The sequence below is a fragment of the Lagenorhynchus albirostris genome, chromosome 1, assembly GCF_949774975.1.
Source record: "Lagenorhynchus albirostris chromosome 1, mLagAlb1.1, whole genome shotgun sequence".
NCBI classification, from domain to species: Eukaryota; Metazoa; Chordata; class Mammalia; order Artiodactyla; family Delphinidae; genus Lagenorhynchus; species Lagenorhynchus albirostris.
Window position 1 is genome coordinate 54640426 of NC_083095.1, and position 27970 is coordinate 54668395.

The 27970-nt window shown below is 39.1% G+C and overlaps 2 protein-coding genes across 2 annotated transcripts in view; one reads left to right on the top strand and one right to left on the bottom strand.

Annotated features, from left to right (window-relative positions):
* FANCM (FA complementation group M) overlaps positions 1 to 11404 on the bottom strand; it is a 51353-nt gene extending 39949 nt beyond the window's left edge. Inside the window, exons 1-5 of the mRNA XM_060167592.1 lie at positions 10870 to 11404; positions 10129 to 10301; positions 6746 to 6823; positions 3264 to 3422; positions 259 to 390 (exon numbers count right to left, since the gene is read on the bottom strand). Coding sequence (XP_060023575.1) covers positions 259 to 390; positions 3264 to 3422; positions 6746 to 6823; positions 10129 to 10301; positions 10870 to 11404 — 1077 coding nt within the window. The remainder of the gene's footprint in view (positions 1 to 258; positions 391 to 3263; positions 3423 to 6745; positions 6824 to 10128; positions 10302 to 10869) is intronic.
* A 1926-nt stretch (positions 11405 to 13330) lies between these two features.
* FKBP3 (FKBP prolyl isomerase 3) lies at positions 13331 to 27849 on the top strand. The gene is made up of 7 exons (XM_060142944.1): positions 13331 to 13480; positions 15901 to 16002; positions 16575 to 16682; positions 23345 to 23480; positions 23974 to 24041; positions 25609 to 25706; positions 27509 to 27849. The coding sequence occupies exons 1-7, from the start codon at positions 13373 to 13375 to the stop codon at positions 27561 to 27563; spliced, it is 675 nt and encodes a 224-aa protein (XP_059998927.1). The 5' UTR covers positions 13331 to 13372; the 3' UTR covers positions 27564 to 27849.
* The last annotated feature ends 121 nt before the right edge of the window (positions 27850 to 27970 follow it).

Consider the following 27970-nt stretch of genomic DNA (forward strand, 5'->3'; position numbering starts at 1 on the left):
TTATGACCCTTTTACTTTGCAAAACAGAAGTGAACTAAAAGACCAATTCTTAATTAAAAGTTATAAGATAAATTTATCTTAATTCACATCATTAAACTGTATTCCTGCTAGATCTTTTTCATGTTTTTATAAACTATATAAACCACCCCTGAATTCTTGATGAGCTAATATATACCAAAAAATAATCATTATTTACATTTCATCCTGGTTCTAAGTAAAAATGTAGTCTATCAGCAAAATTTATTTTAAAATACCTACCACAATATTTGGAGATGGGTTTTTCCTAAATTGATCTCTTGCCAGAATTATCTGGTATTTTGTTAGATTGGGAATATCCCTTCTCATCAAAACATTCCTCCGAATCAAAGAACTTGCAAGTGCTTCCAAAATCTGCAAATTTCAAAGAAATTTAGTTTAAGTTTATTTTAAAATCCTTTTACAAATACATTTCCTCACATACTAAAATAGTTTTATATATTAAATTATATGTTAAATAAAGTTTGTCTTAAAATGAATTTTTAAGTAAACACAGAAGAGATGATAAAGTTTTAAAGTACTTGACAATTATCCTCAGATAATCCATGTGAGAGTCAGCACAAGCAATTATTAGATTCAGCGATAATTCAAGAACATATGTGTTGGGCTTTCCTGGTGGCGCAACAGTTAAGAATCCGCCTGCCAATGCAGGGGACATGGGTTCAAGCCCTGGTCTGGGAAGATCCCACATGCCACGGAACAACTAAGCCCATGCGCCACAACTACTGAGCCTGCACTCTAGAGCCGCGAGCCACAACTACTGAGCCCGTGGGCCTAGGGCCTGTGCTCTGCAACAAGAGAAGCCACCACAATGAGAAGCCGGTGCACTGCAACGAAGAGTAGCCCTTGCTCGCCGCAACCAGAGAAAAAGCCCGTGCACGGCAATGAAGACCCAATGCAGCCAAAAATAAAATAAATAAATTTATTTTATAAAAAAAACAAAAAACGAACATATGTGTTTATCTGTTTATTTCTTAACTCTCCTCCTCTCCCTCCAAACTAAGCACAATGAGAGGAGGGCCTCGATTCTTTGCTCTGTTGCATCTTCAATGCCTAGAACAAGTCTAGCACATAGGCAAATATTTGTAGAGTGATGACTAAATCAAAATTCCTTGAGTACATTTAATTTCATTCACTGATTCATTCTCTCAAAAATATTCATTAAGCGACTTCCCTGGTGGTCCAGTGATTAAGAATCTGCCTTCCAATGCAGGGGACGCGGGTTCGATCCCTGGTTGGGGAACTAGGATCCCACATGCCACAGGGCAACTAAGTCTGCATGCCGCAACTACTGAGCCCACACGCTCTGGAGCCTGCGTGCCACAACTAGAGAGCCCACGCTGCAACTAGAGAAGCCCACGTGCCATAATGAAAGATCTTGCATGCCGCAACAAAGATCCTGCGTGCCACAACTAAGACTTGACATAGCCAAATAAATAAATAAATAGATATTTTTTAAAATATATTCATTAAGTATATACTACATATCAAGCATCGTTCCTGATGCTGGGGATATTGTGGCTGAGACAAATGAAGTTTCTATTTTCCTAAAGTTTACATTCAATAGACGGAAGAAAGGAGTAAAGAAGTGAACAAAGAAAATAGAGAATTTTGATTATGATAATGCATTTAAGAACCTAAAACACAGTAATGCTTTGTAGAGTCTTTGATGGAAGGGGGTCACTATCATATAAGTGGACAAAGAGGGTTTCTTTCTTTCTTTCCTTCCTTCCTTCCTCTCTCCCTTCCTTTCTTTCTTTCTTTTTTTTGGGGGGTGGGGGGAGGAGCAGCAATTGTGCTCTGCCCGGGCACCCCCTGCCTCATCCGTCATCCAGCCCCAGGATGCAGAGGAGCGGGCCCTTGGATTGTGACCTTGCCAGCGCCCTTCCACCTCCAAGCAGCCGGTTTCCCACACTAAGGTTCCTGGCTGGGGATGGACCGCTCTGGGCCAGGGCTGCCTCTGGAACCAAGCAGCAGGAGAGACGGTGGCCGGGTTGGGCAAGCAACAGAGCCTACTGCTGCATGGGTGACAGCAGGGCGCTCTCAGGGGAGAACTGGGCATGCAGGCTCCCACAGTTCTCCACGTGTTCATGCCACCAAAGATGATTTCTTTTAAGAGGTAATACTTGACATCTGAATGATAAAGTATGCCGAGCCTGAGAAGTTCTGAAGACAGAGCATTCCAGGCAGAGGAAACAGCAGACAAAAGGTCCTGAGCTTGATGCCACAGTGAAGGTAAAAAGCGACCTCCAGATGAAGACCTACTACAGCAATATGTAATTTGCCTAAGTTTTATTTCCTAAAATATATCTATTTTAGTACATTTCAATCTTTCCTCTCTTCTAGCTTTGCTGATCAGCTTTGCTGACCACATGTGCCTAAAGAAGCACTCTAAAAGAAATCAGTAAAGTTAGGGCTTCCCTGGTGGCGCAGTGGTTGAGAGTCCGCCTGCCGATGCAGGGGACATGGGTTCGTGCCCTGGTCCGGGAAGATCCCACATGCCACGGAGCAACTAAGCCCATGTGCCACAACTACTGAGCTTGCGCTCTAGAGCCCGCAAGCCACAGCTGCTGAAGCCCGCACGCCTACAGCCCGTGCTCCGCAACAAGAGAAGCCACTGCAATGAGAAGCCCGCGCACCGCAACGGAGAGTGGCCCCCACTCGCTGCAACTAGAGAAAGCCCGCGTGCAGCAACGAAGACCCAACGCAACCAATCAATCAATAATGTGTCAAGACATTGCCAAATGCCACCAAGAGGGCAAGATAGTCGCCAGTTGAGAAACACTGCTGTACAAGGGATCAGGGAGGAATATATTGAAAATATATTTCCTTACAAAGAAAGTTCTGGTTGAATCTGGATACATGTTTTGGGTGTGTTCACTATGTGAAAATTTACTGTGCTGCACACTTACATTTAATGTACTATGCTGTTCATATGTTTGGGGGGGCTGGTTATACTGCAATTAAAAGGTTTACTTAAGAAAATACAAAACTAAATTGGCTTTAGAAACGGTCCATCATTTTGTATTTCCTCTTTAACTAATAGTTTGCCAGTACATATAAAACATGGCGCTCATACTGAAAATTGTCATTTCAAAGAATTTTTTACCATATTAATTATATAAATGATTATAACTATACATTCTCACAGTCCGATTCTGTTAAGTAAAATAATTACATTATCAGTTCATTTATTAAAACCCTGAATTATGATAAAAATGGCTTACCTGTATATATGCCTTTTGGATAGCTCCAAGTTCTTCACCAAGAGGAACAACAAGCTTTTCAACTCGTCTTTCATGAGAGTATGGCAAAATATCTGGAGAATCTTCAGAACGAATCTCTATCTGCCCAATTAGTAGATTAGTAATAACCTGTTGCACAGCCTAAAAAAAATCAATTAAGTATGATTATATATTATATTACTTACTAAATTTTTTAGTTTGCCACTAACAAAAATAAAATAGCAATAAGTTTTTGAAAAAAAATTAGAAATTTGTATCATTAAATATTTTTTAAAACTACAAATTATAGCACATCAGGAGTGGCACAATAGGGGAAAATGCTTTTGAAACATCTTTCTTGCATGCCAAGCATCCAAGAGATAAAATGTCCAACAAGTTCCTCAAATGTATTTTGTGTTTTCCAATGGTAGTGTTATATCTTGTCAATATTTATAAAGACTCAGACAAAATAGAAGTTTCAAATTAGCAAACCAAATCCCCAAAACATTATATAACAGTCAATATTAGAGCCAGAACTAAAACCCAGATTTCCTGATTCCCTGGCAAATACTTTTTTCCACTGATTTTTTATGGGGAAAACAGAGAAGTCCTGTTACTACTAAAGGATACAAATGTACCTTGGAAATACTTTACAAACTGACTTGTTAAGAAACTGAGGGCATATGTCCTACGCTAAATCTATTATTAATAAATGAATGGAGGGAATTCCCTGGCGGTCCAGTGGTTTAAGACTCCACACTTTCATTGCCAAGGGTGCGGGTTTGATCCCTGGCAAGGAGCTAAGACACCACAAGCTGTGGGTGTGGCCAAAAATAAAAATAAATAAATAAATGAGTGGAATATTTTCCATTTAAATCAATATATATGCTGTGAATATATTTCTGGAGCTAAATTTCATTCACCAAAAGCTTATAAAGGAACTTAATTGTAAAAAGAGGGAATTTAAGAAAAAACAAAAAACCTGTTGGTATAAACAACTGCTGTACCATTAGACCACAGTTCTACTGGGTGTAATGAAAAAAAAGAAAGGAAGGGAGAGATGGATGGATGGAGGGAAGGATGAAGAAAGAATCCTGAAAGTATCCAGAAATTAAGAACTCTTTTTTTTTAAACTAGTAAAGCCTCATGGGCTTAGTTTCAGACAAAAAATACTCTAGGGCAAGAATCACATCTTAGTCACTTTTGTATTTCCAACACCTAGTATAATGCCTAATACAGCAGTACACTATAGTTACTGAATGTCCACATACATTCAAACTCTAGAGTAAATATATGACCATTTTATAAAATTGACTAAGACTTCAGTATTTTTTTTCCTTTGGCCACACAGCATGTGGGATCTTAGTTCCCCGACCAGGGATTGAACCCGTGCCCCCTGCGTTGGTAGCACAGAGTCTTAACCACTGGACCGCCAGGGAAGTCCCAGACTTTAGTATTTTTAATCATTCATTCATTCAAGAAATATTTGAGTAACTCCCACATGCCAGGTATTGAATTGGTGATAGAGGCATAACCAAGATAGACATAATCCCTACATTCATGTAGGTACAATTTTAGTGGAGCAAAAATACAACAAATAAATGAATAAACAAAAGAATGACAGATTGTGATAGATACTAAGAAAAAAATAACAAGATAGGAAGAGTTGACTTTTCATAGCTTAAGAGTGAATTTTTCTGAAGAGGTGATATTTAAGCAGAGACTTGATGACTAAAAACAATCAAGCATGTTTAAAAAAGGTTGGGCAGAAATGATAGGATAGAAATTTCTAAAACTAATCAAGGCTATGGACAGAAGGAAAAAAGTCTATGGCTTGGCAGAACTGAAAGCTACTTTTGAAATTATCCAGAACCTAACACAGAAGACCATTCAGAGCTACTAAATTAGAATGTCATGGGATAAGGCTCAAAATCTGCATGGGATAGGGCTCAAAACTTTTTACCATCCTCTGAGCTCCCTAGAGAAATGGTGGATTCCACAGCGGGGACTGGAAAAACACTAAATGATCATAAAATATCTTGTGATGCCAGTAAGTTAGGAAGTGTTCAAAACAAACACACGAACAAACAAAAGTGCATTCTAAAGGACACAGGAGCCATCTTCAAGGCACTCTCAATGGTCCAATCTAGAACAATCAAAATTATTAATGATAGTATTGGATTGTAGCCAATAAAAAATATATATATATCCATATATATATATATATATATATATATCCATTAGTCCATATTGATGTAAAGACCTGAATTAAAAATAAATGAGGAGGGGCTTCCCTGGTGGCGCAGTGGTTGAAAGTCCACCTGCCGATGCAGGGGACACGGGTTCATGCCCCAGTCCGGGAAGATCCCACATGCCGTGGAGCGGCTGGGCCCGTGAGCCATGGCTGCTGAGCCTGCGTGTCCGGAGCCTGTGCTCCGCAGCGGGAGAGGCCACAACAGTGAGAGGCCCGCGTACAGCAAATATAAATAAATAAATAAATAAATAAAATAAATGAGGAGAGAAGACAGCTTTTCACAACAGAAGAATTCAAATTTTGAAATGTAAAAGAAATGAGGGAAAGAGGAAATAATGATTCGGCAAACAGCACAGAAATAATTGTTGCAAGCAAGAACCATCATTGGATGCTAAAACAGAATATTTACATAGTCTCATAGTATCTCCCCCACAACAGACTTAAGTAAAAAGGGAAAAACAGTAGTTTTACAATAGAGAAACCAGAAAGTCATCATCTGAACCAAGTCAAAATTAACAGCACCAGTAATAAGACAAATCATCATGTATTCGCGGATACAATGCACTAAGAAAGGTACAACATCACTTCTGGGGTATTCTTGCCCAAAATGCATACAGAACCTCACTCCAATCATAAGAAAACATCAGACAATCCCAAATTGAGGGATATTCTACAAAATAACTGGCACCTACTCTTCAAAAGCATCAAGGTCATGGAAGACAAGAAAAGAATGAGGACTGTCACAGACTGGAAGGTACTGAGGAGACGTGACAACTAAATGCAATGTGGGATCATAGAATGGACCCCAGAGCAGAAAAGGACCCTGGTGGGAAAACTGGCAATAGTCAAATAAGATTTGCAGATCAGTTACTAGTATTGTACCAATGTTAATTTCCTGGTTTTGATAATTTTACTATGGTTATGTAATATGTTAACATTAGGGGAAGCTGAGTGAAGGATATACAGACTTTAATTTTTGCAAATTTTCTGGAAGTCTAAAGTCATTTCAAAATAAAACAGTAAAAATTTAAAAAACAGCTTTAGGTGATTCTTTGGCACACTGAAGTCTGAAGACTCTAATGTAGATAGTCTCCTACAACCACAGAAGAAAAGGTAGGCATCTTATATGAAATGCTGTACTCCTGACGTTAAACTGAATACTAGAATGGAAAACTGATCTGGTCACATACAAAAGTTCTTATTTTCTTAAACATTAATAAATTTTACTTACCTTTATATCACTACCTGGTGTGGCACTAAGAGCCAAGATTCTAAAGTGATTTGTATATTTGACTAGTTCTCTTACAACCTTAAAAAAAAAAAAACAATTCTTTAATTTCATCTGCCCAATACAAAAATAAAAATGATTCTGTTAAACAAGCTAGTATATCTGATCCACTATCATTGTTCCTTATTTAGAGTACTGATGGACTAGCAGATGGAACTATCTTTAGTTATGTTATCTGAAGAGCAAATGATTTAGGTTTATACTCTATCCCAATCAAAAATACTTTAGGGGGCTTCCCTGGTGGCACAGTGGTTAAGAGTCCGTCTGCCGATGCAAGGGACACGGGTTCGTGTCCCGGTCCGGGAGGATCCCACATGCCACGGAGCGGCTGGCCAATGAGCCATGGCCGCTGAGCCTGCACGTCCGGAGCCTGTGCTCTGCAATGGGAGAGGCCACAACAGTGAGAGGCCCGCGTACCGCAAAATAAATAATAATAATAAAAAAATAAAAAAACACTTTAGGGTTTCTTCTATACATAAAGCTACAACATCAAGGCCTATACTGAGGCAAATCAAAATATTCAAAGGGCTAATTCAAGAGCAAATGGTAGAAAAAGATCAAGTTTATTCTCCATTGCTTGGGCCACAGTCTAGGCTTACAGCTATATCCATGTGCACACTTGCCAGATTAAGATAAATCATAACACAAAAATAGAAAAAAAATTAAATACAGGGACTTTCCTGGTGGCGCAGCGGTTAAGAATCAGCCTGCCAACGCAGGGAACACGGGCTCGACTCCTGGTCCGGGAAGATCCCTCATGCCGCAGAGCAACTAAGCCCATGAGCCACAACTACTGAGCCTGTGCTCTAGAGCCTGCGAGCCACAACTACTGAGCCCACGTGCCACAATTACTGAAGCCTGCACACCTAGAGCCCGCAACACCTAGAGCCCGCACACCTTGTGCTCCGCAACAAGAGAAGCCACTGCAATGAGAAGCCCTCACACCACAATGAAGAGTAGCCCCTGCTCGCCACAACTAGAGAAAGCCCACATGCAGCAATGAAGACCCAATACAGCCAAAAATAATTAATCAATTAAAAAAAATTAAATACAAATGTGAAATTAGATTTGAAATGAAAAAAGTTTGTTTTAGGAAAGATTTTAAAGAAGTTAGATTTCATGTGGAAGGCTCACAATTTTTAAATTAAGTTTATTCGTAAAAAAATAAGGCTAATTTGGGGTAATTTTTAAAATCTAAATTCCCTTTTAAATCCTAAAACATTTTCCAAGGGGCACCAAAGCATCTCTCTAGGCTTTACAGTTTGAATTCAACACCCACTTCTGGTATAATCAATACTGGATAATTTGCCAGATTCCCATATGCCCCAATACAAGGAAAAAGGACCCCTAAGTAAACTGAGTCACAGGAACAGCTCTTACTATCCCATAGTTCCACATTAGAGGTAGGAAACTAAAAGCAGATTATTTTTTTTTAAATTGAAGTATAGTTGATTTACAATACTGTCTTAGTTTCAGGTGTACAGCATAGTGATTCAGTATTTTCGCATATTATATATTATAGATTATTACAAGATAATGGGCATAATTCCCAGTGCTCTACAGTAAATCGTTGTTGCTTATCTATTTTACATATAGTTGTTTGTATCTGTTAATCCCATACCCTAATTTGTCCCTCCACCCTTTCCTCTCCCCTTTGGTAACTACAAGTTTGTGCTCTATGTCTGTGAGTCTGTTTCTGTTTTGTATATACATTCATTTGTATTATCTTTTTAGATTCCACATATAAGTGATATCATATAGTATTTATACTTCTCTGTTTGATTTATTTCACTGAGTGGCAAATGACAATATTTCACTCTTTTTTATGGTTAATATTCCAGTGTGTGTGTGTCATATATATATATATATATATATATATATATATATATATACACACACATACGCCACATCTTTTTAATCCAACCATCTGTTGATGCACATTTGGGTTGCTTCCATGTCTTGCTACTGCAAATGGTACTAAAACTAGATTATCTTAAAACTGCTCTGATTTCAACCCATGTCAAAGATGAATTCAATGAGACTCAAACTGAATATTGATCAATACTCAAAAAATATTATTTATGCAGTTTTTTAAAACATGATACAGAATACATTTAAAGATAGAACATTATAGGGAATTCCCTGGCAGTCCAGTGGTTAGGACTCTGCGCTTTCACTGCCAAGGGCCCAGGTTTAATCCCTGGTCAGGGCACTAAGATCCCACAAACCACAAGCCATGAGGTACCGCCAAAAAAAAAACAGAACATTATACTTAATGGAGACTTAAGAACAACTGTCCTAATTAAAAACTGATACAAGAAAAACTGTCCCTGATACATTACTTTTTTTCCAGGAGGGATTCTCAAGCATTTTATAGAAGTGGTGTTGTGTTTGTAACCCAGGAAGCTACATTCTTCAACAAGCTGTGTGCCTGTTGGAAACTGTATCTGGAATATTCAGTGTAGTACAAATTCTTAGTGCTATTTATATATTAAAGAAGTCAGTCATGTCTCATTGTACTCAGTGAAAGCATAGCCTTGTAGTTTAAAAAAAAAATCACCTAATGTGTAGAAATTTTTTGAAAATAAAGTTGCTAAGGGGAGTTCTCTGGTGCCTAGTGGTTAGAATTCTGGGCTTTCACTGCCATGGCCTGGCTTCAATCCCTGGTCGGGGAACTGAGATCCTGCAAGGCGTGCAGCACAGCCAAAAGAAAAAAAAAAAAAAAGTTGCTAAATGTAAGCTAAATGTACAAAATGAATTCCACAGAGTTAGAATAAAATTTTTAAAATGATCCTTTCAAGCAGAAACTTTAACACACTGAATATTAATTTAACTTGGAAAAATATATCCATTTCCTGACTGAGATCAACTCTAGATAACAATTCTCAAGAAAATAATACAGAGATATAATAATACTTAAAAGTCCCCAAGGAAACTGCTTAATAAAATCACAAACTGGCAGTGAAATTCATCTCTTTGCACTAAATGAAATAAACTTTCCCTCTACTCTTACTCTATACCCTCTCCCTAGTATCACCACCTATTATTGTTTTAACTACCTACCACTATATGGTAGTGGATCACTGCCTCAACGAGACTCTCATCATCTACATCTGACACTAATAGTCTTGTTTAAATTTAAAAAACAAATAACAGCAGAGACTGATTTGAATGGATGAAGGAAAGTATTTATCGCCATCTGTTGAGATAATAGATATAAGGCTTTTCATAATAATACCATCAGTAACTTCCATCATTAATAATTATTCCCCCAAATGCTCTTCATCAATATATTTACACTATAAAATACTTTTTAACAAAATTACCTGGCAATAAGCATAATTTCCAAGAGCTTTATGAGCTTCATCAATAACTAGACACTTTATTTCAGCAGCAGGGCAAGCTCCTCTAGAAAGATCATTTACCATGACTTGAGGTGTAAGAAAATGGACTCTTTTACTGCCCCATATTTCCTTCCTGGTGAAAGCTTGAGTAGATCCTGTAAATAAAAGTGACATTGTACATTCTAAACTCCCGACTGTTATCTGTAAAATATAAATAACCTGGCCTATTTTCAGAATGCATTCCTGCTTTGGTAATGTGCTTTCAAGATGATAATTGGACAAATCATGGGAATGCATTTTAAAGATTTGTTGTGGTCCAAATGTCAATGCTGACTTTTACCGAAAACCACGTCTAGACTGCCATTAAAGAATTCCTACAAAATGACATAATATTTGAAGAGAACAAAATTCTTCAACTGGGAAATCCTTCTGCGGAAGAAACTCATGTTCACTTACCGATGGCGTATACACACATAATCACTTCAAAATTCTTTGACAAGATACAGGAATTCTCTGAAGATTGAATAAAGCAACCCTATTCATTAGAGCTGGACTTGCTACAAGTAGATGATGTTTCAAGGGAGAAGACGTAAAATAAGCATATTGTGATCTGGGGACTATTCCACACGGGTCAGGAATTCCTTTAACGCTATTTCCCAGAACGCATACTTTTCCCTGGGTCCCAGCTCTTAATTTCAAATTAGCCCACTGTTTCTAAGATACCTGTCATTTCGGCCATGTGGGACTGCGGGATACCCATCACCCGGTAGCAAGCCTCGATCTGCTGTGTCACCAAAGGTTTCGTGGGGGCCATGAAGACAACCTTGCCGGAGGGGAACCAGCGGTAGAAATTGTACATGACTACGGCGGCAATGAAGGTCTTTCCCAAGCCGGTAGGCAGACACACCAGCGTGTTGCAGAACAGAGCGGTCCTGGCGATGTGCAGCTGGTAGTCCCGCACCGGGCAATTAGTAGGGTAAATCCACAGGGCGCCCGCTGAGGTGCAGAACCCGCCATTCTCTAGACTCAGCTGCCGCTCTGCTTCGTACACCGCGACCAGCAACACATCATCGTCCGACTCGGGCTGAGCCTCTGTCGCCTCCGCCGCCTCTGCTGCCTGTGCCGCTGCAGGAAAACTCGCCCCGGAGATGCCAGGGCTCTGAGGCCGCTCAGTTCCAGAGCTGCAACTCGGAGCCCCAGTGGATCGGGAGACTCTTGAGCCCCACGTCTGAAAAAGCGTTCTTTGCCGCCCGCTCATTAGGCCGAAGACCACCGAAGGCTTCTCTCAGACGCCAGCAGCTGTTGCAGCTCAACAGCCTCCGTTCCAAACCCCATCGGTTATCTTCGCATAAAAACCACTAGAACTAGAAGGCGGGGTTGAGGCCTGTTAATCCAGTTGAAAGCGCCGCCACTGAGTTTGCGTGGGGAAAGTGATTGGCTGGCTTCCCGGAAACACCGTGGCCCTCTAGGAGACGCATGCGCGTTGTTATGGAGCCACCGAAAATGTGGTCCCCTTGTCAATTTCTTATCGACTCTAAAGTTGGGTTCCGTTTCTAATGACGAGGTGTCCGGGCATCATTGCGAAATTGATGCCTCTTAAAATGATACAATAAATAAACTTGAGGTTCAGAAACAATGGATACCCATTTTTTTTAACTTAAGGTTATTGAGAGTCTAACTTGCCTTATTGCTTGTGGTTGGCCATGTTTTTAAATCGGAAGATGAAGTGAAAAACAAACATGTTTAGATAAAATTAAATAACGTGTCTTATTTCTCTATCCAGGCTGAGAAAACAGAACGCCAGGTCTCTTTTTCAGGAGTGGCAACCCATTATCTTTTTTTTTTGCGGTACGCGGGCCCTTCCCGTTGCGGAGCACAGGCTCCGGACGCGCAGGCTCAGTGGCCATGGCTCACGGGCCCAGCCGCTCCGCGGCATGTGGGATCTTCCCGGACCGGGGAACGAACCCGTGTCCCCTGCATCGGCAGCGGACTCTCAACAACTGCGCCACCAGGGAAGCCCCATTATCTTAATATTTTGTACTGTTAAAAGGGAAGTGAATGGTTTGGTCCTGATATTCGTTGGAAAATCCTAAGGGAAAAAAAGCAAGGCGTCCTGATGCTCCACCATTACATCTTCATAAATGATATAGAGCAGTAAGCGTCGGGGTGATATTCTACTCTAGCGATAGCATTCTACCTCAGACTTGGATACAATTCCCGGCTTCTCCCCTCTAAAAGTGGCGACCTCGAGTAACCTCTGTAGATTTGTTTCTTCGTGTATTGAGGAAAAGTACACACACATCACGAGGTTGTTTGGACCACTAATAATGTCACCCCCTCATCGCCACCATCAGCAAGAGCCATCCTGCGTGTAGCCACTTTACATTGTTTTATATGGTCAAGTGTCTGGACTTGCTTTTATTTTTTTTTTTATTTTATTTTATTTTTTTTTTCGGTATGCGGGTCTCTCACTGTTGTGGCCTCTCCCGTTGCGGAGCACAGGCTCGGGACGCGCAGGCTCAGCGGCCATGGCTCACGGGCCCAGCCGCTCCGCGGCATATGGGATCTTCCCGGACCGGGGCACGAACCCGTGTCCCCTGCATCAGCAGGCGGACTCTCAACCACTGCGCCACCAGGGAAGCCCTGGACTTGCTTTTAGACATGCTGTTTATCATATGTTTGTATTTGGGAGGGGGAAGGGAACCGGTTGCATTTTAGTTTAATTTGTGTGAGTTTTAAAAGGAAAGTGGTGGAATATAGGTTGTTCTGATGGACAAGGACTGAGCCAAGTCAGATGTGAATCTTTAGGCTAGAACTAGATAAAATGAGGTTAGATGTCTGAATGCTTTTGTTTCCTTTAAACATATTAAAGACTTTAAATGCATAGCAGCTTGTCGGTAATAAACAAGTGTGGGTAATGGCTGGTAAACAATCACTACTATCGGAGGTCGTCCCCTCACAAGGGTTCCAATTAAGAGCAGCTGACAGCTTGCGGCTTTCTGCATAGTCCGCTGCCGAGGCCACATCGGCCGGTTTTACCCCGGACTCAACAAAGAGGCCCGCGGAGCACAGCCTTGACGTCACTCAAACACTGGCCCCAATCCTGCTGGGTAGCGCCGTGACCCCGCCCGCTTGAGCTCCGAGCAGGGTCCGCGCCACGCCTCTGGGGCGGGGCGATGCCGAACCCAGGCGGGCTGGCTCAGTAAAGCGGAGGCAGCGGGGGAAGATGGCGGCGGCCGTTCCACAGCGGGCCTGGACCGTGGAGCAGCTGCGCAGCGAGCAGCTCCCTAAGAAGGACATTATCAAGTTTCTGCAGGATCACGGTTCAGATTCGGTACCGGAGGCGGCGGGGCGGCCGGGCTGGTGCGGCTGAGGGACACTTCACCCCCCCGTAGATGCCCATACATTCCGTATTCCTCGGTGCCCCCGCCCTCGCTCTCCAGCGGCCGGTGGCCTGGAAGGCCGGAGAGGTCCCGCGTGCGCTCCCGAGCCACGCTCCCGCCCCTCGGGCCGGCCCTACTTGGGCGGGTGGAGCAACTTTACCTCTTGCGGCACGCAGCAGTAGCAGTTTAGAACCTCATTGAGATGCTTGAGTGAGGTGGAGGCTGTGAAAAAAAGGAACCCAGTAGATTTTGGGGGTTGAGACGGGGGCCCGAGGACTGGAGGCTTGCGTGAGATAGATCCCTGGCGGGGAGTGTGGGCTGTTAGGGAAATGAGAAGGGATGTGAAGATTTCGGTGGGAACGATGGTGCGATTTGCTTTTCTCATCAATTACCAAGCACTGAACACTAATAATTGTGATTTTTTTACAGTCTCGCTGTTTAACTTTTAAAATATCGATCCTTTAAATGACCTTTTCACCTGTATATTTAGGGGAGTTACATGAGTATTTCGGGTACAGTGGTCTCCCATTGTTATAAACAAACCAAGAAATCTATTTGGCATTCTTCCTACTTTTACGCCCTGCATTTTTCAGCACAGTCTCCATCTTAACCACTCTCCGTAGTCACAAGTTATTTTTGTCAGACGGCTTCTTTTCCTTCGGAAATTAATATAATTCATATCTCCTTAAATTGCAGAACGACTGTACAGTTTGTGTGCCCACAGCATCTCCCACTTATCAGAAATAGCAGGGGTCTAAATGTGGTTTATCTACGGTTTTTAACTTAATTTCCAATAATCTCCCTCCTGAATAATAATTCTGACATCAGCAAATACTTACACAACATCTACAGCAAGAACCGTACTCAGTGTTTGGGGATACAAGTGTGAAAATGAAAGACCATGCCTCAGAGACACCATTTTATACCATTTTACTATTTTAGTGGAATTATTTTCTCTTAAGCCAATCCACATTTCACTGAAACAATAGAGTAGATATATCATTTATTAACGTGTAATGCCTCAAAACTGTACTATATTCATCAAATTCTTATAAAACAAATCATCCCAAGGTGGAATCTAATGTAAAACTGGCCCACGTTGGACAATTTCAAGAGACTTGGCTTGTCAAAATACTAAGATACTAATACTAATATACCAATCTTTTACATGCATATTTTCCAGTGTTCATTCACATATGTAAACCTATATTTGACAGTCACTATTTTATTGATCATAAGATATCATGGAGATGTTTATATTTTGGATATCTTTCTGAAAACTTGCTAAAGAAATCACAACAGTGCTAAAGTAGCTGCTTCTGTTTAATCAAAATAGCCTTTCCCATGAGCCTTTATCATTTAGAACGTTTCTCTCTAAGCGTGAGAGAGAAAAATGCAATAGTGATTGTTTCAGAAAAACTGCTTTATTGTAAGGTTAGAAGGTTAGAAAGATTAAAAGATGCCAGAGGACAACTTTGGGAAGGTAACAAAATGAGGAATCAAGCAAGGACCACGAAGTAGAAAAGGAAGAAGAATAAAGTAAGGAAAACATGTACATGATTTTGAGATGAAGGTACATGATTTTGATGATTTGATATTTCAGTAGTAGTATTTCAGTATTCATCTGACAGTTTAGTCTTATATTTGAGAGAAATGGAATTCTACTGTTAGAGTTATTAAATACATTATTAATCAAATAGGTAATATGTATTGAGTTCTTACTGTATGACTGGAAATGGTTTATTACATTTACCCTTATAAGAAGCCTCTGACATAAGATGCTGTTATTAATCTTTCACTGTGATGCAGAAACTGAGTCTTTAGGAAAGCTTAGTCCCTTGTCTAAAATCAGACAGCTAGGATTTTAACCCAGATGGTCTGACACCACAGTCTATACATTTGAACACTATATATCCAGCATTGTGTAACAGTGTTTCTGGGTGTGCCAAGAATGGGTTACAGATATGTCAAGATATTAATACCCAACATGGCTAGAGGCTCCCAGGGCACGGGCCAAGTAACATCCTGCCAGGAGCAGCTTTGCCCAGTTACCAAAATGTGCTTGCTGTGTAAGTGTGCTCTTCTGTGAGTTCCATGATGGGAAAAGGGTTAGTACACACCAGTGTAACCACTATGCAATATTACAGTTCTAATCTTTGAGTATTTCTTATAATTACCCAATATGGTTTTTTTTAATATTCCTTAAATCTTATTTTTGTTATGAAGTAGAGTATAAAATGTAATGTTTCATTTCTTTTATCAATAGTATGATTGAAAACATAATTTCTAACTCAAAAGTTCATTTCCTAATTTTAGACCCTTTCTTACATGAGGGAAATTATTTTGACTAACCAGCTTTTTTTCTTTATAGTTTCTTGCAGAACATAAGTTATTAGGAAACATTAAAAATGTGGCCAAGACAGCTAACAAGGACCATTTGGTTACAGCCTATAACCATCTTTTTGAAAGTAAGGTGAGTATTGTTACATTTTATTACCAAAATATCATTTTAGATATTTTATTCCCAAAAAGAAGCTTTAAATGCATTTATTTGCAGAATATGTTGACATTTTTCCACCTGTACTTTTTCTTAACTATAATCATAAATGGACTATCAAATTTAGCATGGCTAATCTGTAATATGGCAGGATGTTTTGATATTTTGAAAGGGAACAGATTTTTAAGGACACTGAAAAGTTACAAATCTAAAGTAAGTTGCATTTCATTAATGTATTTAAACTCTTGGTTAGACCTAGGCTGAGCCTTTAGAAAAGCAAATTTTAAGAAATTCTCCAATATATGTTAACTATGAAATGACCACCTTCCACAAAAAAAAAGAGAATCTTTATTAAGGAATTGATTGAATACTATTCATATCTCTGAGTCTGAATTGGTCTTTCTAAAGGTTACGGGTCTCATTACAGAATTTATTTTGTGAGATAGTTTGAGATTCATAATTTGTTGATCAAAATGCTTAATATAAGATTCTTCCTTTGTTCTTAGCCAGACATGAATATGATAAACATTAGACCATTTTCCTTACAGCGTTTCAAGGGTACTGAAAGTATAAGCAAAGTGTCTGAGCAGGTGAAAAATGTGAAGCTTAATGAAGATAAACCCAAAGAAACCAAGTCTGAAGAGACTCTGGATGAGGTATGTATAGAATGTATTCTTACTTGATTTCGCATGTGAATTTGAGAAAAAGTATTTGCTTTACAGCACTGACTTCTCATAATAAGGGGTGGCCACTTTCAGTGAGCCAAACACTAATATGGAGTGGGTTATCTCCCTTGGGTGTACTCAATAAGGAAAAAAGAACCAGTGCTTTACAGTTAGTAAGCCTTTCCTGTGAAATACCTCTAGTTTTTTTTTTAAAAAAAAAAAAAACATGTTCTCACTCATAGGGCCAAATCAGTACATTGTTTTTTTGTTTATTTGTTTGTTTTAATCAATTATTTATTATTGGCTGCGTTGGGTCTTCGTTGCTGCGCGTGGGCTTTCTCTAGTTGCCGTGAGTGGGGGCTACTCTGCCTTGCGGTGCGCGGGCTTCTCATTGCGGTGGCTTCTCTTGTCGCGGAGCACGGGCTCTAGGCACATGGGCTCAGTAGTTGTGGCTCGTGGGCTCTGGAGCGCAGGCTCAGTAGTTGTGGTGTACAGGCTTAGTTGCTCCACGGGATGCGGGATCTTCCCAGACCAGGGCTCAAACCCATGTCCCCTGCCTTGGCAGGCAGATTCTTAACCACTGTGCCACCAGAGAAGCCCTAGCTTTGTATTTTATATTGCCTCTATGTCTGGCCAGAACTTCTGAGCTTTCAAAGCTATTTTAAGGGCCTATTCTATAGCCAAGTTGGACTGAGTGAAAGAAACTTCCTTTTGATTATTTTTAGCTTTTTCTGATGTACATGGTGTCCTAGGCAATATAAATAGTTAATTCGGGCCTGGCTGCAGGGTGTGGGTTCATCTGTCTCATCTTTCCCAGCCCAGGTTTTGTATTTTGGTACCAAGGTTTGAAGAGCTAGATAAAACTATTTCTGAAATTGGGAGATTGGGATTGACATACATACACTAATATGTATAAAATGGAAAACTAATAAGAACCTGCTGTATAAAAAAATAAATGAAATAAAATTCAAAAAAATAAAACATTTTTCCACCAGTGTCTCCATTAAAAAAACAAAACAAAACTATTTCTGTAAATGGACAGCCTTAGTAGAGCTAAGGACAGCTCTTTGAAAAGCCTCAGTAGAGCTAAATTGATTATTATCTTGCCACTTTTGATAATATCTTGCTAACAACTAAGCTCACTCATTCCTAGCAGTGTTAGTATCAGTGACAATAATAATAATTTGATAAATGTTTTATATAGTGGGTGAATATTGAGCAGCTACTAAGGTAAATAGAGGTATAATTATTAGAAGGTTTACAAAAGCAGTTGGCAACATAGTTCATCTTCCAGAAAGAGTATTCCAGAAAACTAGAGTAAGGGACGTATGAGGTAGCAGATAATATATCAAGAGATTAAGAAAAAGAGCATTACAAATAAAAGTAAAAGCTGTAAGGGCTGGAGGCAGTTTAGAGAGATTTCGTGAGAGTCCTAAACTATATTGTTTTCTTTAAAACGTCTTTTCATTTCATTTAACTGGTCAGTGTGAGCCCTCTTTTTTATGTACTCATTGTCTTCCTGCCTAGATTCTGTAACTTCTTGACCAGTACTTTGCTGGTCCCTGCTGTCTGCTTTCCCTGTTCATGCTTCAGGACTGCAGAGCAAGTACTATGAAGAAAAATAATCATCCAACTTTTTACTGGGCTTTGTATAAATTAAAGCTTAATATCAGACAGGCATGGTTTCTAGTTTCACTGCTACTCAGCAGCTTTCATACTATCCCTCACTCAATTCCCCATCCACATAAACTACTTGACATTTTTCCAGAAGTTCTCAACCTTCTCTTATTCCTTTCTCATTATATACTCTTGTGTTCTATTTTACCAAAATATTAACATACATAGTTGTAACCATTCTCTTCTTCCCAGTTTAAAAGTTCTCTGATCTTTGGTTTTCTTTTTCCTTTTCATGTCTCCCTCAGATCTAAGGCTCTCAAACATCTTCTTTTTCACATCTTCATCCATTCCTTTTTGATTCTCAAGCATTCCAAGGCCTCAGACCTGGAGTGTGGGAAAAGTCACTAATCTGCCTTCATTCTCTTTCATCATCATTCAGCCCCAAAATGGCTGTTCTAGTAAGTTTTCTCAAATATTTTGCAAACTGCACCCTACTCAAAAATCTTCAATAACTCTATACTGTCTAGAGCTGCACTGTCCAGTACAGTAGTCACTAGCCATACGTGGCTGCTGAGCACTTTGTGGCCACTCCGAATTAAAATGTGCCTTAAGTATAAAATATGCAGTTTCGAAGTTTTAATGTGATTTTTTTAATGTAAAATATCTCAACATTTTTATATTGATTACATGTTGAAATGATATTAATGCAGCAACTAGACAACTTAAAATTACATTTGTGACTCATTGTTTTTCTACTGGATTGCATTTTTGGCATTCAAAACCTTCCAATATCTGGCCCCTGCCCAGCTCCGTATTTACTACTTCTATAGAAATATTCTTCTTCGGTCACAGATGTCTGCCCATTGTCTACTAAACTGTCCATACTTCTATTTCTTGCTTAGTGTGTCTCTCCTCTCAGCTTCCCTATTTGTCAGTTCTCTGTCCCCTTCAAGACCCAGGTCATCGGCTCATCGCTTCCTTTGAAATTTTTACCATCCCAGACTTTACATAACTGCCAAAAATTTCTGTAGCACATGGTTATCTATATTATTTACCTCTACCTTATTCATCTTAATGCAGAGAACCTTGTCTAATAGCTGTTACTAGACTTTAAATAAATCAGTCATAGTCAATATATTTATTACCTATTATGTATTAAATAGTGTTGAGGAAAGTTTTCAAGTATGAATGAATATTGGACAGGAGAGAAAGTATAAGTTAGGTCAGGAACTCACACTCAGACGTCAGAAGTGACTGTAAAAGTACTCAAGCCAAAAACTTGAGATTCATCCTTCATAACTTCTTTACATATAATCATCACCAAAGTCTGTTGATTCTGCATATATATATCACAAAACTGCTCATCTTCTGTCATCCTCAATGTTGGCACCCCAGCATAGACCTAGACTACTATACTAACCTCTTCCTATCAAGTCTCCCCACTTCCACTTTTGATTCCCTATCCATTCCTCAACTAGATCAAACTGATCTGTTTAGAACACAAATCTGATTTTGTAACTTCTTTGTTTAAAACTGGTAATTGGTTGCTCAGTGACCTAAAGATAAAAACCCAGATTCTTAACATGTGTTATGTCTTTCCAGCCTCATCTCATACCATTCTCTTTTCATTCTTACCTTGCAGACTACTATTTTCATGCTCTTCCCTGCTATGAAAATGCTATTCTCTGTTGTAAACCTTCCTCTACTGAGTGACCTTCTTTTGTCCTTCAAGATACAGTGTAAACATTACTTCAGAGAACTCTCTCCCAGCCTATAGCCTATACTGGAGTACGTCACTGTGTCCTTCTCATGTTGGCACCCTGTGCTTCCTCTTTAGGTCTCCTAACACACACCTATATTCTCTGTTAGAGGGAGGGCCAGAACCACGTCTGCCAGCTCAGCTGCGTATCTCTAGTTCCTGACATATAGAACATGGTCAAATATTTCTTGAATTGAGAATAATTATGTAATATACAGTTGACCGTTGAACAACATGGGTTTGAACTGCATGGGTCCTTTATAATATGCAGATTTTTTCCAGTAGTAAATACTGCAGTACTCCATGACCCTCAATCCTTAGTTGGTTGAATCTGCGGACGTAGAACCATGGATGCGGAGGAATCATGTAAAGGGAGGGCCAACTATAAGTTATACATGAGTTTTGGACTGCAGGAAGGGTTGGCACCCCTAACACCCAAAGTGTTCAAGGGTCAACTGTACTCTCATTTTTAGAGGCTATGCCGTGATCTAGTTAATTGCAGCTATGATGATTACTCTCAAAAGTTCCTTTATCTGTGTCTAGAAGTTTCTAGCTCAGACCCAGTCTCAGGAATGTAGTTCTTTTCCTCACTCTGGACTAAGAAATTGCTGCAAAGCCAGGAAATTACCTAAAAGCCAGGTCCGTTCAAGCACATTTACTCGAGGATAGCTTGGGACTGATCTGACCTCCCACCATGAAGCAATCAGGTTCTTGCAATGAAACCCAAAATGAGATCCACCATTTTACAAAGTGTGTTTTATAGGTCCCAGAAGTTCCATGTTGTTTTCATGTGTCATCAAAAGCTGTACCTTGTATCTCCTACTTGAAGATTCACAGTGTATATTAGCTAATGCATAATCAGCTCTGAGAAGTTATGCAAGAGAGGCATATTTAACTTGAATGCAGTATTTCCCAAACTTAATTATATTAGGCCCTTTTCTTCCAACAATGCCAAGGAATGGGTGATCCATAAAAGACACTTTGTGAAACACTGAAATTGAGGCCCCAAGTAGGCAGATTGCGCCTTCACTGTTAAGACTGAGATATAGCCACCAATTTATTGTGTTTGCATTATACTAGGACCTCTAATGTAGGTAACACAACATGCCCAAGCAACGTGGTACAACAAAGGGGAAAATAATGGAATGACATTGGTGTTTTGTTTTTTCTTTTTAATTTAATTATTTATTTATTTTTGGTTGTGTTGGGTCTTCGTTTCTGTGCGAGAGCTTTCTCTAGTTGCGGAGAGCAGGGGCCACTCTTCATCGCGGTGCGGTGCGTGGGCCTCTCACTGTCGCTGCCTTCTGTTGTTGCGGAGCACAGGCTCCAGACGCGCAGGCTCAGTAGCTGTGGCGCACGGGCTTAGTTGCTCTGCGGCATGTGGGACCTTCCCAGACCAGGGCTCGAACCCATGTCCCCTGCATTGGCAGGCAGATTCTCAACCACTGCACCACCAGGGAAGCCCGACATTAAGTTTTAAAATGTGGCTATTATTTGCTAATCGTACCTTATCCACTCAATAGTTATCTGTAATTTCTTTAATAAAGTCTTGATATTCTGATATTCTCACATAATATACGTATATTGTCATCCTCATTTTGTGGCTTTTAAATGCTTTAAGTTAAAATTATTTTCAAATTTGGGATATATGTTAACAGTTTTTGTGAAGTCAACTATATTCCTTAAAAATCATTTATTTTTCTGATATAACAGAAAAGGATAGAGAAAACATAATTCCAACACCTAGAAATGAATGTTTAACATTTCAGAATATTTTTTAATATTTTCTCTGTGTATATTTATTGAAAAGTTGAGATTTTACTGTAGAACTTTCTACTGATTTTTCTTGTAATCTTATAAGAATTTTTCCACATTACTAAAAACTATTATATTACCATAAATATGTGGTTTTATTTTGCCATTATGTATAATAGTGTATGGAATAACTGCATAAAGATTTTTTCCTAAGTTTCAAATTACTTCTTGAGTATATATCTGTATAAAGAGAATTATCATACTTTTAACATTTTAAAATTGCATTCCAAAGAGATGGCACCAGTTTACACTACTAGCAGTAGACTTCTAAAGTAACGTCTCACTAAAACAAGCTTGGAATGGGTCAGGAAGAAAGTTAATGCTTACTTTTGTAATACACTTTGTATTCAAGCTATAGATGTGACTTTCTTCTGACTTAGGGAGGCAGCCTAGCTTTAGCTGAAAGTTCTAATCCTTAAGACTCTGAATTGCATAGGGCTTTATACCCTATCCAGGCCTCACTACTTTCTTTATAAAAGATGGGCAAAGAACTGCCAGGTTGCTGTATGGTTAAATGAATGGACATAACAAAATGACTAGTATTAATACCTGACATTCCATATGTGCTTGAGAGGTAGTAAAGTGGTTAAGGCTTGGGCTTTATAACCAGGCTGCCTGGTTTCCAATCCTACACAGCCACTATGGAGATCTAGGACCTTAAGCAAGTTACTTATCCACTCTATCCTTTTGTTTCCTTATCTGTAAAACAGGGATAATAGTAGTACCTACCTCATAAGGGAGAGTTAGTTTCTGTAAAACATTTGGAATGTTCTGTAGTATAAAATTCTATATATTTTTAAGTTTACCTAAGAAATTGATTCTTTTGATTCTCATTGATTCCTAATGATTAGATTAACCCTTAGCTTTAAAAAAAAAAAAAAGACCCTGATAATCCTGCTTTGTTCTAGGAAATATGCCTCTTATGGTAATTTCTATAGATAATTCCATTCATTGTGTGAACTTATTTTCAATTCAAGTCCAGGAACAGATGCAATATTACTTGTATTTATTCTAATTGGATATAATTTAAATATTTAGTAATGCCAATTATTGATGCTAACACAACTCAAATCTTGAAAAGATGTCACAATGATTTAATGCCTTATAATTTTATAGGAATTAAAATGTAATGATACTTCTAACCTTGGAAAATAACTGGATTCATTTTATGGTTTGATGAATAATTACTCTTGTCAAAAGAACATTGGTTTCTAAAGAAGCTGGAAGTTATTTGAAATTTATAGGTGTGCTAGTTACTAATATTCTCATCACAGACTTGAAATGAGATAGTTTTTTAACTCAGTGGTGAACCAGAGGCAAAATAGTTTGTTACCAAATCTGTGAAATTCTTGTGACTGGACTTAGGTCACAGTTGGCTGTATAAGTATTCTCTTTGTCATCCTTCTAAAAAAAGGACATGAATTAACAACTCTATGTGTGTGTTGTTTTTGTTTGTTTCTAGGGTCCACCAAAATATACAAAATCTGTTCTTAAAAAAGGAGATAAAACCAACTTTCCCAAAAAGGGAGATATTGTTCACTGCTGGTATACAGGAACACTACAGGATGGGACTGTTTTTGATACTAATATTCAAACGAGTAAGTCTAAATGTAATCTTATCTCTTTGGCTTTAGGGCATGCCAAATATTCGTGTTGGCAGTACCTTTTTCTTGGCTGTCATTTTTTTTCCGGAAGTCTTTTACACCTGTGATTTACTTGTAAAAAGTTTTCAGTTCACTACTTGGCTGGGTGTAAATGAAGACCTTTTGGTCATTGAAAAGCAAAAAATAAGGAAGCTTAGTCTATAAACTTTGTTAATGCCCCAAATTCCGGCTTTTGTATTTTAATATAAAAGGCAGAATAGTGTTATTTTAATGGTGTAAATATAGGTCCTTTCCGTCTCCCTCCTTTAGACCATAATTATTTTTACATCCAAAATTTTCTTGATGAATTACTTGGTTTTCTGAATTTTTATTTCTTTTCAGATGCATAGCATGGTAAGTTCTGAAATCAATTTAAAGACTTAAATCACTGTGTTTTTCAATTGGAACTTAACTTCATTATTAATTATAAAGAAAATCTGTTTTACAGGTTCGAAGAAGAAGAAAAATGCCAAGCCTTTAAGTTTTAAGGTTGGGATAGGCAAAGTTATCAGAGGAGTAAGTAAAAACTGGCCACGAACCAGTAGATATTCTGGCACACGCTACTTGTGGTATGGTAACATAAAGAATTAGGTTTGAGAATAGAATGAAAACAATCTTTCGAGTCTCACAAATCAAGTGTTATCATTGCTAACTGATCTGGCACAAATTACATTCTCTGGATCTCAGACAGTACAGCCTACCTCAAGGTTGCTAAAAGATTAAGTGGGGGACTTCCCTGGTGGCACAATGGTTAAGAACCCACCTGCCAATGCAGGGGACAAGGGTTCGAGCCCTGGTCCGGGAAGATCCCACGTGCCGTGGAGCAACTAAGCCCATACGCCACAACTACTAAGCCCGTGTGCCACAACTACTGAAGGCCGCGTGCCTAGAGCCCGTGCTGCACAACGAGAAGCCCCCGCACCGCAACAAAGAGTAGCCCCTGCTCGCCGCAACTAGAAAGCCCGCGCACAGCAACAAAGACCCAATGCAACCAAAAATAAATAAATTTTTTTTAAAAAAAGATTAAATAGGTATAACTTAAAGCACATAATAGAGACTCAAATATTATTTCCTTCCATGCCTGCCCCTTTTATTATTTTTTTCTTTGTAAAGTAATTGCCAGAATGTTTGGCTTTCTAAATTTGATTCTTATAAAATGTTAAATAGCTGTTGTACCACTTATACATGATTCAGAAAGGTAAAATATCTGTTCCACTGAAGTACTGATAGAAACTTCTAGGAGTCTTTCCTGTGGCCCTCTCACCTCTCACAATTTAGGCTCAAACACCAAAAATATCTTTCAAATGTTAAGTATGCCTTTACCCACCCTTACATGTGAGAGGTAACAGAAGGAAACTGAAAAAAGGGGAAGTTAGGCTTAAGCTGTACTGACCATTGCAGTGTACAGTACAAAAGGAGATGAAACAGCAGGACGTCAAATATTAATAACCAATATGCCTATTTAAATGCAGTTATGAGGACCCTAAATGTGTTATTCTTTGTACTGTGATAAGACCTAAAATATTGTTCAATCATATCCAGAGCCCAAAATAGAATATAAAACATCTTGAAACTAAAGGTTTAGTTGAAAATCACTTTTAACTACTATCTGATTATACCAACTTGATATATCAGGTTGAGCTGTTTTTGTTTCTGTAACTAAAATGTTTACTGGTAAATTTGTTCTAGTCAACCATACTCTTAATTTCCAGTATGTGACAGATCTCTATCATTTGAGCTTTATGTAATTGTTAATTTCAGCAGAGTGTGTGATATTAGTAATATATTCTGTATCCTTGCATCATACTGTTTTTGGTAATTTGGCTTTAAGATCCAAATTTGTACAAAATGACATTATATCATTTTGAAAAGTTCAAGTATTTACACTAGAAAATTGTTTAATGTGTCCTTAACTTTTTTCATTGAGGAAATAAAGGACAGATTTAGAGACTCTCACCCAAGGACATTACCTTAGGACATGAAATCCTGTAACAGAATGCTTTGTATGTAATCTTGCCTTTCTTCTGGCTTTGCATGCTTTTGTAAAGTATCATTAGTTTTGATTTTATGTTCTTGCCTTTAGTGGGATGAAGCACTCTTGACCATGAGTAAAGGAGAAAAGGCTCGACTGGAGATTGAACCAGAATGGGCTTATGGAAAGAAAGGACAGCCTGATGCTAAGTATCCTTTTTTCCTTTGTAATTAAAAGAAAAATCATTAAGAAAGATCACTTGAAGGTATGTAAATGCTGTCTAGGTTAACCTCTAGGTCAGAGATCCTGTCCAGACCAGTCTTCCTGATATTTAGATGCTTTTGTGTCAACACCTCCAATATACACAATATTTTCTACTGTTACAAAGTATTCTAACTTGAGCTGGAGTCTTTTTTTCTTCCTATAAGCTCTTAATTTTCAAGACCTAAACTGAGGTTTAAGTTTCCATCTTTGAAAAGCTACTATTAATGTTTGAAGGGTTTATTTAAAGGAGTTAAGATGCTCAATACAAACAACTGTAGCAAACTGTAGGATTCAGATATGGCTCATGGTAATTTTATGCTTCCATATGATTTCAGGCAATTAATTGGGTACGCAAAGCTTAGAAATGGAACACGTTGGGGGTCACCAGTTGTGAAATGAAGGAGACCACAGGTCCAACATCATAGTGTACGCATTTGTGATTACAACTAGTGACAGTACTTTTCTGAAAGGCCCAATTTGTGAACATTAAAAAAAAAAGGAAGAGCCGGGCTTCCCTGGTGGCGCAGTGGTTGAGAGTCCTCCTGCTGATGCAGGGGACACGGGTTTGTGCCCCGTTCCGGGAAGATCCCACATGCCGTGGAGCGGCTAGGCCCATGAGCCATGGCCACTGAGCCTACGCGTCCGTAGCCTGCACGTCTGCAGCCTGTTGCTCCGCAACGGGAGAGGCCACAACAGTGAGAGGCCCGCGTACCGCAAAAAAAAAAAAAAAAAAAGAAGAGCCATGACTCCAGTCTATTACGACCAGAACAATCCAATAGCTAAGTAGGAAGGTAGTTTAGTTGTTGGTTCCATTCCCAGAGAACTAGTTGGACCAGTCAGAGTAAGTTTGGGGATAAAAAAAATTGGAAGTCCTTTCTAGAGTTATCAATTAGTTACTTGGGAATATAATAAATAGCCGCCTTCTCAGCCTATCAAAATCCCGTGACCAACTGCAGTTCCCTCTCGTGAAGTATCTCAAGACCAGTCAGATAAAAATCACTGTTATCTGAATTCAACATCTGAAAATTCACAGCAAATATCAGGTAGTACCTCATATGAACTTTGATTTAATGTAACATATACAATCAGCTAGACTGAAATCACTTGGGGCAGGGGTGGGCATACTAAGTAGCAGTCTTCATCAAGTAGTGGCTAACTTGGCAGTACTAGAGAGGAAGATCCTAGTTCAAGCTGAATTTATCTAGTCAGCCTTTATTGACAGGTTATGACCTCCATTCACAAAAATACTTTTAGGAACCTCTAGGTTCCTATGTACTAGCCCCTGAGTCAACTATAAAGCCCTCCCTTTGGAGTTAATTACCAGTATCCAATATACATAATTCTAATTTTATTTATTTTTATAAATTTGTCTGTTTTGGGCTGCGTTGGGTCTTCGTTGCTGTGCGTGGGGTTTCTCAAGTTGCCGCAAGCAGGGGCTGCTGTTCGTTGTGGTGGGGGCTCTAGGTCATGGGCTCTAGACATGTGGGCTTCAGTAGTTGTGGTGCATGGGCTCAGCAGTTGTGGCTCGCGGGCTCTAGAGCACAGGCTCAGTAGTTGTGGTGCACAGGCGTAGTTGCTCCGCAGCATGTGGGATCTTCCCAGACCAGGGCTCCAACCCGTGTCCCCTGCATTGGCAGGCGGATTCTTAAGCACTGCGCCACTGGAGAAGTCCCATAATTCTAATTTACACTAAGGGGAATAAGAGGAGAGGCAAGTTTTATCAAATTTACCTTGACTTCTTCAACAGAATTCCACCAAATGCAAAACTTATTTTTGAAGTGGAATTAGTGGATATTGACTGAAATAGTAAAGGCATCAGCAACAATAAAACACAGCCTTGAAGAAACTTAGGTGTCTCATTAGAACTGGTTACTATTTTAAGGGAAGAGTCAACTGGAAAATTCAAGAAGTTAAGTTAGAACTTGTTTACTTGATCCCCAACTTCTAAGAAATGTAATCCATTATAAATCCTTGAAGTTTAAAATATTTTACTACAGCTGTGTAGAATATCACTTAAAGAGAACTGACTTGCCTTTTACCTCATGTTGTAAACTAAAAGGCTCAATAAAAATTTATCCTATGTCTTGATTTGTGTTGTGTAAATATATTCATGTTCTGATTAGGTTAACCAGTACTAAGACTTCGTCAAACCTGGGAGTAACAGTAAAATTGTCTGGACAGCTTTGCCAGAGACAATCATCTTAAAATC